Genomic DNA, 18,027 nt, shown 5'->3' with positions numbered 1-18,027 from the left:
GAAGCTTTGGGAAAAAAGACAAGCAGGTTTATATTTGGGCATTTTAAAGCAAAAGTCTAAAAATTTGTTTTTCCAGCTACTTGTTTTTCTCTCTTGCAAGACTGCATTGATGTATTATAGTTATTACTAGACAAGCATATTTATTCTCAGCTCTGCAAGTGGGAAAAGAATCTTCATTGCAAAGCAGCAGAACCAGAGTGTGAGTAGGAAAGGTCTGCCAGTTTTTCAAAGTTTAGCATCTCTTCCATTGACAAGGTAGAGAATAATAACCTAAAATCATTGCTGGAGTGCTCTTAAGATATTTCTAAGGTAGTCCTAGAGTACAAGGGAGGAGAAGGCTTTCTGTTTCTAGAGTTTGCAGTGCATCTTTGAGACAAGCCAGCCATGAATTTCACTTCTTGTATTTTAGCATTAAAATATACTTTGGTCCTTTGTCCTGTCTCTGCAGGTGCAGACATTTCCAGGAATACAAACTCTCAGAGAATGCATGTTAGGGAAATATCTAATATTAAAAAAAACCCCAACTCTTCTTTTCCAAGCTACGTACAGTAAGTCCTGTGTTATTTTGCAGGATGATTTCAGACATGGGCCAAAGTGACAAACAGAGAAATCGTTGGTTTTCATGACCCTCTCCATGCAATGTTTATTAAATCTAAATAAGATTTCACCATTAGTCTTAGCTAAAACCTTGGAACACAATGATGTCCCAAATTCAGCAAATAGGACTTGTGTCATCAAGCTAAAAGATGTCAAGATTTCATGCCAGAGGTATAATTATTTGAGGTTTATTGTTGTTAATTACACATTTTCATGCAATCTAATCGGTCTTCAAGAATGTGCATCAAGTCAGGGTCTGCTTGTTCTGGCACACAAAAAGCCAGTCATTCATGTTTAACTCTGCTGTCAGAGCCACAGGCATGGAGCCCAGGATGAGTGTAGCTTCGAGATTATTTTGATAGCTTCTCTTCTTCGTGTCCTGGGAGATAAGGCTGTTTCTCCCACAGCTGCATTTTTCCTGAATGACTGACAACCCCTTTAGAGGAGATCAACGCCTTTTTGTGCCCTTTCTCTCACTCGAGGTTATCAGCTAAACCTGCACTCAGCATTCAATCACTTCTTTCCCCTGTGGCCGTAACTCCTGTTAACACAATTAACCTTCTGATGGGAACATAAAATGAATCTACGGAGGGAAAAAGAGCAGAAATACATTCCCATGTTAAGGATTAAATGGCCATAGTGCTTATAGCAGTATTTTTTCACCTCTTTCTCTTGCACAATGTTGTGTGTAAGGGGCTATTAGCAGGAAGTCACCTGGCATAAAATTCTTCCTAGCAATCCCAGCAGCTCTTATTTTATGGGCAATTTTTTCCCTTAAGGTTGATAGTATTATGAGACATAAAGCTGGATCACCAGCCAAATCAAAATTTGTATTTACTTTTGTTTTGCTTTACTGAACAACCAAAAAAATCTAAATCTGAAAGATACTGATTGACAGCAAATATTTTTTCTTTCTTTCTTTCTTTTTTTTTTCTTTTTTTTTTTTTCTCCGCTGGATGGGGAGAAAGTGTGTGTGTGATGGGAGACAAATAGTATCTGTTTTATATTGAGTTTCTTTTCCTATGACAGTTATGTTTCTAGGACAATTGCTACAAAATTATAAAACGATCCACTGTATTTTCATCTTAATTTTTAATTTCTGGATATAGTTTCTGACCTGAGCTCTTTATATGTCCCCATGCCTGTATCCTAGCACGTATCTACTCTGTGTTTTAGCCATGGTATTTCAGAGGGGCCTAAGTACACCTACTGACCCCCTGAGGCTGAGACATGAGCGATCACCCAATTCTTCCCTTCTTATCTCCCTTTCCCCTCCATGAGTGAGGGGCTGAGGTGGTGACCACCAATGGTCCCCTGGCCCACCATACAGGCAGCCCATTAACCCCCAGGATGCTGTGCAGGTCTGGTGCTGAATAGACTTCTCACTCGAATTCCTGAGATAACAATCTGCCCCATTTTCCTCTACAAAAATATCCATGGAGTTTTCCCCGATTTCATGTGCACTGAAATCTTTGAGTGAAGCACTTAGGGATATATGTGGAGATACCAAGGAAAAGCACTTGGAGGACACACCTGTTAGGCCCATTGGCTCCCAGTGGTGAGGCTGAAGGTGGAACAGGGTTGGATGGTGCTACTTCTCTGACCAATTGAATCTTTACCTGTTCTGTGGTCAGGAGAAAGGCTTGGAGATGCTGGGCCTTTCTCAGGTCTTGACTCTTCTGAAGCATGGCCAGCAGTAGGCACTTGGAAAGTGTGTGCTTTCAGTTCTCCAGCTTTTTGCAGGACTCTGGTCTAGTTGTTTTGCACAGACCTCTTTCTCTGCTTCTTAAATTGGTTTTGTACAATGCCTCTGGTGACAGATTTAGGGAACTCTGCTCATCTTAGCATCAGGTATTTAGCATGCTAGTGCAACATTTGTGTTTTCAACATCCTTCACAGAGCAGCACTAATTGCTTAAACAGTAACTGAAGCAGGCAGGCAAAGAGAATAACTCACATTTTAGTATCTCTAATTCTTACAGGTTTTTGTATGCTGTGAGGTAAGTTACATAATTATAGTGCACCTGGTAAAAACAAATGGACAAGGCAAAATAATTATGTTTTAATGACAGATTTAACAATGCCCAGCCTGATTTATACATCATTACATTTCCAAGTTTCTTCTTTGCTTTCTTGTTACAGCCCTGTTCTCCAGAGTAGGGATTACCAGGTGTTCCCTAGGTGTGTAGACTTTCCTGTGTTGCCACTGTAGAAAAGTCAGATGAGGTTAAAAGTTCTGCTGGAAACCCTCACAGTTAATAATGCTGGAATGTGTCCCTACTAAAAAAAAAAAAGTTCTTTGCAGCTAGAGGCAAGCACCCTGTGCTGCTGAAGAAGAGCCAAGGGGGCTCTGTGAATCTGCCAGTTTGCAGATGAAGCAGCTACTTGGGCAGGAGGAGAAGAACAAGGACACACAGTTGAAAGGAAAAGGAAAATGCACAACTCAAGGTTTGGCTAATTTTCGTTGTAGTTTTTTTCTCTATTTCATACCTCTTTTCTCTTTTCAGCTCAGATGTGTTATAGTTGTTCATCTGTCCTTGTCCTGAGAATTGATTGCTGCATCCATGGGAGATTGCTGGCATGAAGAAAACACTTAGAGTAATTAAAATAAGGAAAGCTGATGTCAAGCTTGCTTCTGCCTTTCAAAGGAACTACGAACTTCACCAGAAAACAATTTAGTTTTAAATTAAGCTACATTACACTGGATGCACTACCCATACTGACATAATTAAAATATGGCTTATTGCAGTGCAGTAGCAGTGGAGAAGAACCCTGAAGTTCTGTGATGGAGATCTCACTTAAGGTAAGTGTACACTAGAAGAATTGTACATGGAAAGGCCAATAAAGGATAAGGTAAGCCAGTTACCTACTGCCCTTCCCTGGGCAATGCCTCCAACTCAAGGATCCTCTTAAATGTTCCTGCTGTGATTGCTTTAGAGAAGACAAAATCCGTGTGTGTTTGGTGGGGTTGCAGGGTGTGGCCACAAGGAGATGTGCTGTGTGTCAGGGCAAGAGTTGCACCAAGGACACAGGATGCAGAAGTGCTTCTGCTGCGCTGGGCCTCCTGCCAGGGTCATAACCTGCCATGCTGGTGTGCTGAGGGCAACATCCCTAACTTGGGTTTTCCTAAGTGGAAGAGGGAGATGGATATAAACAGAACGGATGTAAAAACATGAATTTGAGACACACTGAGTAGCTCTGATGATCCTGGAAGACATGCCTGGGGGTGTTATGTAAATCCTGAAAGAATACAGCTCCAGCTCATCCCCTTGTTGAAAGGGATTAAGCCTCTGTGGGCTCCGGGTGCTTGGGGATTATGGCTCAGTGTCCAGAGGGGGATGCACCCAGGGTGACTTATGGTGTTTAAGGGCTTTATGCCTTCACTCAGCTCTTAAAGCTGTCAGGATTTCTTTTACTTGGTTTCTGGAGCTGGCCAAGTCCTGTTGATACACAGAATGTCATGAACTCTTTATTTTCCTGGATTCACACACAGATGTGCCACTGAAAAACACTATTTGAGGGATGGCACCATGTGTCCTCTGCCAAAGCAGGTCACCTTTACACAGCTATCACAGATGTCCTCCTTCACTGCCCAGAGCCCACTGCTTTACCAGGTGAAGCTGTCACCAATCCTTGCTACATTTTACAGTCCAGGGGACCTCAGATTATTTCTTCATGTAGAAGTTTCGTGTTGTAGCCCAGCCCCTGGGAATTAAGACATCTGAATTGGCTCTGCAGTACTGGAGTGATGTGGTTGTTAATCCTTCTGATGGGGCTGGAGCAGTCACTGTCTGGTGGAAGAGCTTTCACATTGCTGTGTAATACATCAAACCTCTTGTGTGGCAGCTGCTTCTGAAGAGCAGAGAAATTTTCCACTGCCCTGTGTACCTCTGTGCAGAGCTCTGCCATCTTGTGCAGTGAGGATCTGCTTACCAGCACCAGGGGACTCAACCAAGAGAGGGGCAGGTTAGGTTTGTTTGTTCTGTAAAATGTGACCTGCTTAAGGTACCATTTAATGCAACTGCGAGTTTCTGTAAAGGGGACTTCTCATACAGCTGTTGGAGAAAAGTAGAAGGGGCTGAACTGGGAAATAAACTGAAATCATTGTATTATAAATTATTCCATCTTCCTCATCTTTTTCTGGTGGAAGTGGTGGGACAATCTGCTGCACCAGCAACTGTGGGAAAACCATACCTTCACCCTGTCATTTTATTATTTTTTTTTCACCCTTCAGATGTACTCCTTATGTTATAACTGGCCAATAAGTGAGGCTGTACCAGTGTAGGCTGTCCCCTACTGTTTTACACTCTGCATTATCTAGTTTTGCTTATCTGAAGTTGAAGCTCATAAAAGAATGAAGGAAATGTGGAAAGCTGCTATGATGGCTGGATATTCTCTTTCAAAGATATTGCTTTACTCCATTTTTTTGGGCTTGTTCTTCCTACCCTTTTCCAGTAAGCATCCCTTGATAAAAGAGAAGTAAAATCCATTGGTCTTGCATTTCAGAAAGTAGTCTTTGAACTTCCAAACACAGTGGACATTTTCACCTGTGTTTTCCATGTACAAAACCTGGATGTGGAACAATATCAGAGCAAAATTGGTAGTGTGTGCCTGGAGGTCCCTTTGAAAAAATGGATCAATTCAAAACTGTATTTCACCTTCAGTCCTAAATAACTGTTCCAGGTGAATTTCTCCAGCAATTTACAGTTCTTCTAGTTGTTCAATTATCCATTTTTCTCCTATTGAGGTCTTATTCATTTTCATTTACTTCTGCAAAATCTTCTTTTCCTGCTAGCAGTACCATTATGCCTTCTCTGACAATTTCTTTGAAATTAAGTGCTTGGTTCTTTATCTTTCCATCATTAATTACCAATGTCTTTTTGACCTCTGCTTTGTAAGTTACTGTGTCATATTTCTATTTCCTGTCTTTTATACTGGGTTTGGATTTTTTCTTTTCTTTAAGGACCTGCTCTGAATAGCTCTGTTCTTGTTTTTCAATCAGTTCCCAGAACAGCCACACAGCCAAACCTTTGCCCTCCTCTCTTGTTTTTCATCTTGTCTCTATTATATCAATGGCCTAGTTAAAAATGTATTTCACAGCTCCCTGAGGCCAAGCCAGTCTCCATTTTTTATAATTCTGCTGATTATAATCTATATAGGTATCTTGATAACTTTTTTCTGTGACTGGGCCAGTTAACACTTCCCTTTTGAGAACCAGATGTAGCTGGGTCTGAGAAGAAGTAAGTGCTACTGCAGGACTTGGGGTTTGGTTTAGGGGATGGGGATGTGAGACTTTACAAGAATAACATGACCAAAGCCACTTCACAAGTGTTGGACTGATAAAATGTTCGTTTAAGAGGCTGAGGATTTTTTCCTGTGAAAAAATAGTGAACTTTTTTTGGCAAACTCTTCAGTGGTAGATGGGTGACATTCTAATAGTTCAGGAAGATTCAAGCCTCTCCTTTGCTATCTAAACTTTTTCTTGAGCTGGTCCCACACGTATCATTTCACCATGCCTTATAGTGGCATTATTTGCTTCTTTCTTCCAAATAATTCCTGAAGTTTTATTTTGTAATTGAAAAAAAATTGAATAGTTCTTACGTTATTTCCTATCTTTGCCAAATGTCCCATTAGCATCGGTGGAGTCTCATTCAGTGAGCAAGGTTAGGCTCTAACATTGCCTTTAAGTATTCCTTTCATCAGGTAGTGATGGCTAGGAAGGAAGGCCAGTTGTTTTTTTAAAAACTGAGTGGCTGAGCCTTCTTGCTGAAGTATATTTTATAAATGTGTAAAGGGAGACATGATAAATGCAGGCATTCGCTGTCATTTTGTTCTTTTAAATAAATAACTGAGTATAATGAGTCTCAGCCACAGAATGAACATAATGAACCTCCAAAAAAGATGTTGTCTGAGAGCAATATTTACCACTGAGGAAGGGATTGTTACAGAAACAAAAATTGTTTAGACTCTAGTGAGTGAGATAAGAATCTATTAAAGGAATTAAAAGCGAAGATGATTCATCACACATTTCTGCTTATTTGTAGAAGACATATGAAAGGCAGGGATTTCAAAACATTTGTATTAGAAAAACATCAATAACAAAGGCCTCTGATTTAATTTTTCAGTCTCTTGGGCTTCAAAAGAAGATGTGACTTGTCCACATTTGTCTTGAAAAAGACACAGGACTGAAAACTAGCAAAGGCTGAGTTGGCTTTGCTACATTTCATTTTTAGATTGGTCTCCTATACGTGATAGTTACACCATTTTCTTCTGTGCAAAAATTAAGAAACTGTTTTTCATTGTGTTGAGAGTCAGCTTTCAGATATCCTTCAAAGAGTGAAGAGTTTCTCAGAATCACAGAATGGTTTGGGTTGGAAGGGACCTCAAAGATCATCTCATTCCAACCCCCCTGCCATGGGCAGGGACACCTCCCACCAGACCAGGTTGCTCAAAGCCCCATCCAACCTGGCCTTGAACACTTCCAGGGATGATGCATCCACATCTTCCCTGGGCAACCTGTGCCAATGTCTCACTACCCTCATAGTGAAGAATTTGTTTCTAATGTATAGCCTAAATCTATCCTCTCCCAGTTTAAACCCATTACTCCTTATCACTATATGCCCTACTAAAAAGTCCTTCCCCAGCTTTCTTGTAGGTCTCAATAATGCTGCTGCTGCCACCGTGGCTGCTGCGTGGTGCCAAGGAAAGCCCCTGCCTCAGCTCCTGCTCACCCCTCTCTCCCACATGTGCTCCCCTTCTCCAGTCAAGCCACTGCTCTCTCTGCTAAGAAAATCCCCTTGCAACAGACATGGAGGCAGTCAGCCAACTGATGTCTGTGTTTTGCTTTCCCCTGCTACTGGCACAAGACTGTCGCAATGGGTAAGTGTAAAGATTTTTTGGCATGAGTGGGTCATACTTTTATGAGGTTACATGGGTACTGGAGCAAGGTCTCACAGTACAACTATGCTAGAAAATTTGTGTTTTCCATGTACAGATAATATTGATAATGTAATCTTAGATAATATAATAATACAGGATTTTTATGGGTACATTTGATGTAGGAGAATAATAGAGGAAGTGGCAACAAAAGCAAGAAATGGAGAAAGAATTGAAACTAAAGGAGAACAAATAAATACACAAGCAAGCTGTTAGCCAGCACTGGGGCCCTAAACTGCTGGGAGTAAACAGGAGTTTACCATTCATCAAACCCCAGCTCCTTTTGTTGTATAGCCTGAGTTTTGCTGAACAATATTTTTTAGATGTCTCCTGTAAATCAAGCATCTAAAACAGCCTCTGGAAATGAACCGGCCAGAACATGTGCCAGCTCCTGCTAATTTGGAGGGAGGTGGTCAGTAAAATCCTAATGTGGTGGAAAGCAGCAGAAATTTCCCCAGTGTGGGAGTGGTACTTCATTGGGCACTTTTAAGGCTGAGCAGCAGTAAAAAGGGAAAAGCTTGATCTGGCTGCTCCCCTGGGTAAGTGGGGCCTCGGGGAGTCAGAGCATCCCTGGGAAGAGCTGCGACGCTGCTGAACTGCAGCTCCCTTCTGCAGCCTCTGATGCAGCCCAGCACAGTGATCCAGGTGTGGTGGCAGATACAGCCCTACAGCTCATGGGCTTGGAGGAGATGGGCAGCACAGCCAGGAAAATGAAGCTGTGCCAGATTTAGAGCTGCAGGGTCAGCATCAAGCTCCTACTGGTCTCCCCTGCTCTGCCCCAAGGGCTCATTTCCAAGGATGAGAAGGATATTGGCAGCAGGGGAGGGGGATGAAGGGGGACAAGGTCTTTTGAAAGGTGCACTTGGATCTTGGAAGGTCCAAGTTGAAAGTTAAAGGGAGCAACATTTGCCATTTTCTTGTGGAGGTGTTGTCCCTGTCCCCCAAAACACCAGCATCCCATCCATTGCAATGGCTGGGTACAGCGGGCACTGAAACCCAAACTGGTTTCTGGTCTTTGCTTTGGAGGAAAAAGTGATTGCTTTCTAAGTACAGCTTTATGGGGAAAAAAAAAAAAAAAAAAAAAAAAAAAGGACTTTAAAAGACTTTATCAGACTTGTTTATTTTAATGGCAATTTTTCTCTTTGCCCAGTACCATTTAAAAATGCTGGACTGTGATTTTGCTCCCACTTAAAGGTGTAATGAACCTTGTAAACATTAACCAGGCACAGGGTGTTTCAACCCAAGAGATGACTGTTTTGCAGATTCATAACTGTCCAAGGAAAAATGCCTTGATGCTGAGAAATACCACACAGTTATAGTAGTAACTGCCTTGTTTGCTACAATGCCCAACGCTTATTTTAAGTCCCAGCTCTCCTATTCTTTATTGCTGTTTTCATTTCTGATACAGTTCTGCTTGTGTATCTTCCAACTGAACATACTGTGCTTCTGTTTAACTGTCTATTTATAGTCATAAGAGAAATAAACATATAAAATAAATGCATCTTGATGCATAGCTGTGCAGGAGTACAGATGTTTTATTAATGAAAATGAATCCAGCTTTTTGTAAGTCATGGCAGCAATATAACATATCATTGTTTGCTCCTCCGCTAGACAGTCCCTGCTGTTTTTACATAGAAATTCCTGTAATACTTAATGGACATCTGGAAGAATTCAGCCAATTAATCGAATTCACGCAGGAGCTAGGCTAATGGCTGTCTGAAAGGCAGATTACATTAAATCAAACTTGCAATATGAATGAAAGTACTTAATCATACATGCAACATTCATTAGACGCAGCACAGCAAGTGTTTTGATTACTTTAATGAAAGATCAGGTAAAGTGCATCAACTGAACAGATTGAAGAGACGGCTTGCTTACAAATGTTTGATTATGTTGACTATCAACAGAAACACTGCCAGTAATTTGTAGGAAAGCATAGTTGGAGGAGGAGGAGGAGGACGAAGACAGTGAACTTGGGAGGGGAAGTGAAATTTGGGCCTTACCTCCAAGCACTTTAATTAATAGTCAGGACAGCAAGACTTTAATCAAATGTCATGAAAGAAGCAAAACACATATTTGGGGAATCCTGTATAGCAACTACGAGGGATCACTTCTGTTTGCTGTACTTATAGTCTGATGGTTTTGAGTCCCCTGTGTTTTGTCTGAATTTGGAGTAAACAGCACTAAAGCCTAACTGGGAAACCTGTTTTCAAAACAATCAGATTCTTTCTCGATTTTTTTTTTTTGTCTGCAAAGGTAATGGTTTCTGCTAAGTGCTGCTCCTCCCCTCGGGCCCTGCTGAAGGCACTTTCCAGCCCCCCCTGCCCCGGCTCTGTGGCAGGCACTGGCTGACAGGGAGAAGCTGAAGGGGAGCTTTGGCTGGGGATCATCCTGAGGCACTGCCACATTTTTGTCCTTTCTGTCCTCATCAACCAGCAGAGTGTTTTGCTGTTGCCCCCCCCGGGTTACCCGTGGATGTTGAGCAACCAAAAATGGGCAGAGCCTCCAGACTGATGAACCTTTCCAGCCCCAGTGCTGCAGCCTGTCCCCTCTAAAGCTTCATGTGTGATGAGTGCTTGCCAGGTCCCACTTTGGGCATGAGCAGGGTGACTGATCTCAGCAGCTGATGTGCTCTCTAAAAAGAGCAGCAGGTCTCTGGCTCAGTGCTGCCTTTCCTTTGCCCTTCTTGTTCATATTCTCTGCACTGACATGAGCTGCCAGTTCCTTTCAGAAGCTGTAGCCCTCTTTGTTGCTTTTGTAAGATGCAGGTACCCAGTTTAGACAGGGTTTATTTCCTTGTAATGAGGGTTTCCAGATTGTTTCTTTACGGTGCTGCTCAGCTGAGTTATTTCTAGCTGGCTTTCTATGTTGGTTTGCTCTCTTCCCATTCCCTGTTTTCCTTGTCACCATCTTCCCTGCTCCATCTGCCCCTTTGCAACTGTCCTGATGGTGATGATGGCTCCCAAACTTCCATCTGCTTTGCCATAACAAGGATGTACCTGCACCTCAATAATTCCTGCCATTCATTTGCACAGGCAAGCAAAGCTGCAAGATCCTTCTGGCAGGAGCTACCTGCAGCTTGGGCAGGACCAGGACTGGGGAATTCAGTGGAACCTGAAGAAAATGGAGGAAGACATACACAGCGTGTCATGGAATTGGAGCATGAGAAACATCTTGGGCAACAGCCCTAAGGAATTGCCTGCTGCCCCTCTGAGCCAGAGAAATTTTATGGATGGAGCCAGCCTAGGCACAGAGGTATGAAAAAATTCTTGGGGGTGGGGAGGAGAAGAAAAAGGTAAGGATTTTCCCGAGAGGTTGGCTCCCTGCACTGAGCCCTGCAGGATCAGATGTGCTCCAGTACCAGCACACGAAGAGTAAGACAAAGCATGGCCACAGCAAAGTATTTTGTGGCTGAAGTTCTTTGAGTGTTGTTCTCTGTCCTCCAAAATCCTCCTGGATTGAGTCTTTTTGGGAACTTTAGTAACTGCAGGTTTCTCTGTCTTGCCTGGACTATACAGGAGGCTGGCAGAGAGCTACCCAGCCTAGGGTGCAGCATGGACACAGCTCAAGAATTTAATTTCTCCCATCCTCCTGCTTTCTTATTTTTCTGTCCCTTTGGTTGCTCTCTTCTCAGGCAGGACTGCACACCTCTCTGCATCTGCAGATACATGTACAGCTGCATGCAGCACAGCGGGGGCTCAGCCTTGCTGAAAGCCACTATTGCTACTCATATAATTAATAACCATGACCTTTCTGTACAAGGAGCATCTTTTTCAGTGAATTACAACATATAATGATGTTTGTAGGAAACAGACTGCTGAGTATCTCATGCCAAAGGAAGCCAAAGCTTCCTATTTATGACGTGACAAGATCAAGAAATAACTACATTGCAGGCAAATTTGTTGTAGCAAGTGGTTTCAATCGTGAAGCTGGAATCCAGCTGAAATCTATAATGAAATAACAAAAATCAGAAAGGTCCTATTGAGCCTCTTGGATGAGTTGTATGAGTTTGGGAATGTTGTTGGGAATGCTGGGCTGCTGAGAGGACCTGGTGTCCCTGCAAAAGGTTAATGCAGGTGAGAAGGAGTCAATGTAGGGGAGTGCTCATTTGGCTCTGACACTGATGCTCACTTACAGAGTAGGGATGGGAGCCACGGGGTCACTGTCCTCCCATATCAGCTTAGTGATGGCAGTGTGGCAACACCATCAACACCACTTGATCTACAAAAAAGAGGAATGCCAAATGTTTTTGTAGTGTCTTTAAACCACTTCAATTCCACCCAGCCTGAGTGCCTTCACAGAACAATGTTTCCTCCCTTCTCCAGTGGAAAGCTTTTTGTTAATATTTGAGCATTGAGGAAAACACAGCAGCTGTTAGCATTGTTTTCCCCTCAAGGCAGATTGTCCTCAGGTAAAACAAAACACAATTAAGGTCCTAGCAAGGTCAGATATATTAGACAATCCATATCCTCATAATGCAGATATTTCCTTCACTGTCTGTCAGCAGCATCAAATCCCCAACTGCAGCAAGATAATTGGCAGCCTCCTTCTAGAGGGAAGATGAAATGGCTTGTGCTGCCACCAAAACCAGCCTGGATTTTGTTTGTGTAAGTGCTGGAGCCTGGGGGTGGTATTCCTCATCTAGCTATATTGCTGGAGAGTCATGTATCAAGGAGAGGCTTCTGAGGCAGCTTCTGTCTCCTTCCTATTTATTGCTCCTTTAATTATGAACCAGATGTTGGGGGAAGACTTAAAAGACAACTTTATTTGAAATTCTGAAATATGAAAAACTTGACCACAACATTTTTTTGTGGTGGGGAGAGAGAACATGAAGGAGAGAAAAGTTCTTTAATCCTTTGCTTATAGTTCTCTTCTATTTTATTTTTAACTCTTATTTTTTTAAAGTTGTGGTTATTTTGTCTTTTATTGAGTGGCCAAAGGCATTTCTCTTTTTCTTTTTGCCCCTCAACCCCCAGAAGAGTTTTTAGGCTTTTCTCTGAGAACCAGACCTCACCCAAGACCTTCTCCCTCACAGTCAGGATTCCTCTCATACATTCGTCTTGCTGTTTATGCCCCAAGACTGTTCAGAAACATCAAATACAGCTGACCGCTTGCTTGATGATGTGTTATTTGGGGACTGCATTACACCTCCTCTCCAGCATCTGCACAGGCTCCAATGTGCCTGGCAAGGAGCCAGCACTGGCCTCCAGGCTCTGCCAGAGACAGAGGCTGGGAGCAATGAGATTCCTACCTCAGGTCATGGTCCCTGGGTAGCCCGTGGTCACAGGGATGTAGGGGGACCTGGATCGCCAGCTGCTGGTGCCATGCTCCAGAGCACCCCTGGCAATCGGATGGATCATCCTCCAGAAGGCAACGAGAGCTCTCTGCTCTGATAGGAGAAAGTATTTAGAGAAACCCAAAGTCTGTCCTCACTTTGAGGAAGATTTCAGGAGGCTGATCCAGCCACCACTGAGTCTGATTGCTGAATCTTGACAAGGCTTGAATGAGTCTCACAGGTTTATTTTAGAAACCAAGTTATGTACAAAAGTCCCTTCACATAAAACAGAATTTTCTGCCGAAAGGGATGCAAAGCAGTGCTGTAACACTCTGGTTTCTGTTCCCTAGCATACCAGCATTCAGCCCCAACCAGAAAGGTCTTGAGAAGGTACAGGATAAAAGAGGAGGGACTAGTTCCTCTGGCCTCCAGCCCACTATTTCCCCACAATCTACTGCATTTCCCCCCTGTTTCCTATTTACTGAGGGATTAACCCTTTGGTTAATCTAAGGTTATCAGAGGATGACTCTCATACGTAAACAGCCGATATGTTTGATGAAGTCCAATATGATTTCATCAGACTGTAGAGAATGCAGTGTGAGGTCAAGAGCAGTGACATCGTCCAGTTCCTTGCTTAGGAAAGCCTCGACCTTAAGTAAAGTTTCCCTTCTGTATGATCAGGTGGGCTTAGTGCTGCACTCAGCTATGTGGTGGGACTAATGGCATGTACTATGTCAGTGGAAAAAAAAGTCCACAGGCTTTTAGGCAGTGTGGGGGAGTGTGCACAAAACTGTGAAAGAGCCTTATAAATTATTTGAATTTTATAACTATAAACTTTTAGAAGAAGTAAAAGCTGAAGGCAAGAAGAGAAACCCATGCAACAGTTTGGAATGCTTAGAAGATGTGAAAGCCAGATATAATGCCAATCACCAGGGCTGAAGCCACTTGTGAATGCAGGGAGAGACAGGAAGTAATCTGTAATAGAGTAACAGCCCTGCGAGTGGGACCCATGGCACTGGGAATCAGCACTGGAGCAAGAGCAGCCTGGGGAAAGCAGTATGTTTACTGAGACAAGTCACAAGGTGGTTGCAATAAATTGAATCCCAAAGCAGTTTTGCTAGTGCTTTTGTTTAAGATCTGTGGGTGCTGGCACACACTGCAGCAAGACCAATGATGGGGTGATGGGTTCTACAGTTTTGGGTCTCACCTCAGAAACTGACAGTAAACTGGAGGCAGATGGAGAAGGGTACAAGAAGACTGTGCCATGAGCAAGCTGTGGAGCACAGGGGAGCTGCAGGCTCACCAAATCATGGGCAAGAGATGAGAAGTACAGAAGGAGCAGCAAGTGGGGAGATGGAGCAGTGATTCCACCTCTGCGATTTCAGGAGGGGGGAGCCTAAGCTACACCCCCAGTCTTCCTGGAACCTCTGGGTCATGTCAGAACATGAGAGTGGAGGCCCAAAGAAACTCCTTAATTCAGCTCTGGTCTACAGCTTGTACTGGAAAAATGTTTGGAATCCCAGTAAAAGCAAAGAGTGCACCTGCTTTCCAACTGCCACATCTTTCCTGTTACTCCTGTATAGGAAAAGGCATCATTGGGTTCCTTACCCTGTAGGACAGAAGCCGAACTGAACATTCCTACCACAGACTGCTTCTGCAGTGTGACAGAAGTGAATAAAACATTAATGGGAACACTGCTTACAAGAGGAAATGGAAAGAACTATTTACGTATTGCTTGGAGGAACAGTATGAAACAGTGGATCTGTAACCACAGATCCAGTTATCTAGTGAGAAATGTAGCTGGGAAGTCCCAGTTACAAAGGCCAACACAAATATTAGGCAAAAATAATGCAGGTAGGCAGTGGAGTGACCTAACTGCTCTGCAGTGTGGCTCATCAGTCCCAGTTACAGCAGTTTCTACTAACAAAGGGTGATCTCTAGGCCATAGAGTCTATAATCTAATCTAAAATTCAGTGCAATCATGAAAATGGAGGAAAAAATGGGACAAGAGAATAATGTAAAACATGATTAAGACTTTGTTAAGCAAATATAATCAGAGCACTTACACAGACCAGTGGCTGAGCGTTTTCAGCAGGGGGGTCAAGGTCTGTTCTTGCATAAAGCCTTCCAATCTTTCTTGTCACTTCTGGAAAGCCTCTCCATCGAGAAGGGCTGGTTCTCCCTTTCTCTCGGTGCTCTCTAATTTCTCCTGCTCGAGGATGCTCCCAAGACGGTGAGTCCGACCGAACTACGGTGCCAGGGGCTGCCAGTCCCTGGGCGAGGGAAAAAGCCAGGCTTTTTTAGACTGTTCATTTTCAATGGCACGCCATCTTGTGTATACTGCGAGCAGCAGGTCTCCGGGCGGGATCCCAGTGTCCAGCCTTCCAAACCTGCCGCGGATAAACGAGTGACCAAACAGGAGATGCTGCTGGGGTCGGAGGGGCTGCTGGCGATCCTCTGCCAGCTCACCTCATTCCCCACTGAAACAGCAGCACTTCTAAAAAGGCGAATACGCGTTAGTAACTACTGCCTTACTTCAGGACTGCACAAGCTGCCACTAGGCTTAAGGCACCCACAAACGGGCCAGGAATCACAGATGGGGAGAATGGAAGGAGCAGGCTCTGGCTCTTTTGCAGGTTGTTGCACCACAACTCAACCCTGTCTCCTCGAAGCTCGGGAAGCTGCCCGTGGGTGAAGCTACCAGGGGAGCCACAGCCCCAGCCATTACATAGACCGTGATTTAGCATCCTCAGCGCCTGCAGCAATTCTGCTTTTGCACGAGGACCTCACCTTTATACAAGATCTGTCTGGCTACTTGTGGAAAAACTCCTCTTGCTGAAGGACGGAGCAAGCTCCCAGCTCTCGCTCCCTTCAGAGGACAGACGTCCAGGGCGGCCCGGCCCGGTACCGACTTGAACGAAGACTAATGGCCCAAACACCCATCAGTAACATCTAGAGATGCTTCTGCCGGAATCCTGACCGCCCCCTCGGCCAGGGGGCTGAGGCCGTGTCCCGGCGGCTGAGGCGTGTCCCGGCGTGGGGTCCCTCCTCTCTCAGACCCCCGCTCCCGGTCCCACACCTTTCTCAGTCCCGCGGGACGCTGTCCCCCCAGCTCCGCGCCGCGGGGTGCGCTCCCGAGAACACCCCACCCGGCCCCGCAAACCGAACCCACCCGCCCCGGCAGCGGGGAGCCCCGGCCCGGCCCGGCCACCGCCTCCCCCCGCCGCCAGCGCCAGCCCCAACTCCTCATTGGCCGCGGCCGCCGGAGGGCGGAGGACGCCCGGGCGGGCGCGGGCGCCAGGGGTATAAAGGCCGGGCGGGCCGGTACCTCCGCGCTCCGCCGCCCGTCTCGCTATGCCGCGTGGGTTCCTCGTCAAGCGCAGCCGGCGCCCCGGAGGCTCCTACCGGGCGCTCCCGCGGGAGCGGGACCCAGAACGGGACCCACCGCCCGCCCCGCCGCCCGCCCCGCCGCCGCCCGCCGCCGGGGGCAGCGCCGCCGCTAGACAGGGGGCGGAGGAGGAGGAAGAGGAGGAGGGCGAGGAGGAGGAGGGCGCCGCCGCCGCCTGCCCTACGACGTGGCCCCCCGGAGGCGGCGGCCCAGGGCTCGCCCCGCCGGAAGGGCCGGCGGCGTGGGGGGCGGCGGGGCCCTGCAGCGCCGCGGGGCCGCGGGCGGCTCTCTTCGAGCGGTGCCTCAGCTCCCCCGCCTCCGCCGAGTCTTTTCCCCTAGCCGCCTCCTTCCCGCCCGCCGAGAAGCTGCTGCTGCAGCCCCGCACGCCGCTGCCCGCCCCCCCGCCGCCGCCGGTGCCCTCGCTGAAGCGCCCGTCGCGGGCCAAGGCGCCGGCCAAGAAAGCCAAGGCCACGCGGAAGCTGAGCTTCGCCGACGAGGTGACCACCTCGCCAGTGCTGGGGCTGCGTATCAAGGAGGAGGGGCCCGAGAGCCGGCCCGGGCCCCCGGCGGGGCGCACGCCGCTGGGCGAGTTCATCTGCCAACTGTGCAAGGAGCAGTACGCGGACCCGCTGGCGCTGGCCCAGCACCGCTGCTCCCGCATCGTGCGCGTCGAGTACCGCTGCCCCGAGTGCCACAAGATCTTCAGCTGCCCGGCCAACCTGGCCTCGCACCGCCGCTGGCACAAGCCGCGTCCCGGTCCCAGCGCCGACGGCTCCGCCGCCCCGCCCGGCAAGGAGAACAGCCCCGAGCGGCGGTCCCGTGGCCCCGCCGCGGCCCCGCAGCCGCCGCCGCCGGCCCGTCAGCACCGCGGTGTGGCGGACAGCGCCGGCAGCGCCCCGGCCTCCCACGGCCCCACTCCCGGCCACGGCGCTCCTGCTCCCGGCCCCGGCGGGGAGGCGTTCGCCTGCCCCTGTTGCCAGAAGCGGTTCCGGCGGCAGGCCTACCTCCGCAAGCACCTGGGCACCCACGGGCCGGTGCGGCCCGCCGCCTACGGCCCCCCCGAGCGCGGGCAGCTCGCCTTCGCCTGCCACCTCTGCGGCGCCCGCTTCCCCTCGGCGGACATCAGGGACAAGCACCGGCTGTGGCACGCTGTGCGGGAGGAGCTGCTGCTGCCGCCGCCGCCGCCGGCCGGGCCACCCGAAGGCGGCGCGGGGGGTGGCGAGCGGCCGGGCTTCCCTTGCAAGCACTGCCCCGCCACCTTCTTCAGCGCGCCCGGGCTGGCGCGGCACGCCAGCAAGTGCCACCCGCCGGAGAGCAGGCAGGTCCTGCTGCTCCAGGTGCCCGTCCGGCCCGGCTGCTAAGCCCGCGGCCGCTCCCCGATGGGATTGCGCCGGGAGACCGGGTCAGCCGAGCGAGTCCTGTCCACGCTGTAATTCCTATGGAAAGTCGCGGTGTTCACGGCTACGCAGGTGGAGGAGCCGCCCGCGGACTCCTGCTTCCCCCCGCCTCTCCGGCCGGTGGTAGAGAAACTCGCCCCCGTGATGGCAGGGCAGAAGCTGTCGCTGACGGGCGCTGTCGCCGTCGCCTCCGCGGGCTCGGCCGCAGCTTTCGCGCCCAGCCCCGCATGGGAAGGAGGGCGGCTCTGGGACGGGCGGAGGACGGCTTGCGGGTGTGGGTACGGCCCCTGGCTGGCGGCAGCCCCTGCGAGCGGCTCCCGGGATGCATGAGGTGCCGGGGAGGCTGGTGTCGGCCCGCTGAAGTATATCTGCCGTAGTTACTCCCGGTCCCAGGGCAGAAATACAGCTGTATATACGATATTTAAAGAGAGGAAT

At 47.7% G+C, this 18,027-nt stretch overlaps 1 protein-coding gene and 1 long non-coding RNA gene across 5 annotated transcripts in view; both read left to right on the top strand.

Annotated features, from left to right (window-relative positions):
• Positions 1-11,697, top strand: part of LOC139797173 (uncharacterized) — a 37,249-nt gene extending 25,552 nt beyond the window's left edge. For 3 of the 4 annotated variants that reach the window (XR_011726332.1, XR_011726331.1, XR_011726329.1), the window contains 2 exons: positions 3,346-3,399; positions 10,568-11,697. This is a non-coding gene — a long non-coding RNA (uncharacterized lncRNA). Of the gene's footprint in view, positions 1-3,103; positions 3,400-10,567 lie in introns of all 4 variants that reach the window. The other variant, XR_011726330.1, reaches the window with a different exon arrangement.
• Positions 11,698-16,083: 4,386 nt separating this feature from the next.
• INSM2 (INSM transcriptional repressor 2) lies at positions 16,084-17,685 on the top strand. The gene has a single exon (XM_071745063.1). It carries the CDS (start codon positions 16,162-16,164, stop codon positions 17,554-17,556), a length of 1,395 nt encoding a protein of 464 aa, XP_071601164.1. The 5' UTR covers positions 16,084-16,161; the 3' UTR covers positions 17,557-17,685.
• The last annotated feature ends 342 nt before the right edge of the window (positions 17,686-18,027 follow it).

Source organism: Heliangelus exortis, chromosome 5 (genome assembly GCF_036169615.1).
Source record: "Heliangelus exortis chromosome 5, bHelExo1.hap1, whole genome shotgun sequence".
Lineage (NCBI taxonomy): Eukaryota > Metazoa > Chordata > Aves > Apodiformes > Trochilidae > Heliangelus > Heliangelus exortis.
This window is presented reverse-complemented; position numbering and strand designations above follow the sequence as displayed.

Bases quoted from the DNA above. Each gene is read 5' to 3' on its own strand.
- INSM2 (XM_071745063.1), top strand. From the start codon at position 16,162: ATGCCGCGTGGGTTCCTCGTCAAGCGCAGCCGGCGCCCCGGAGGCTCC.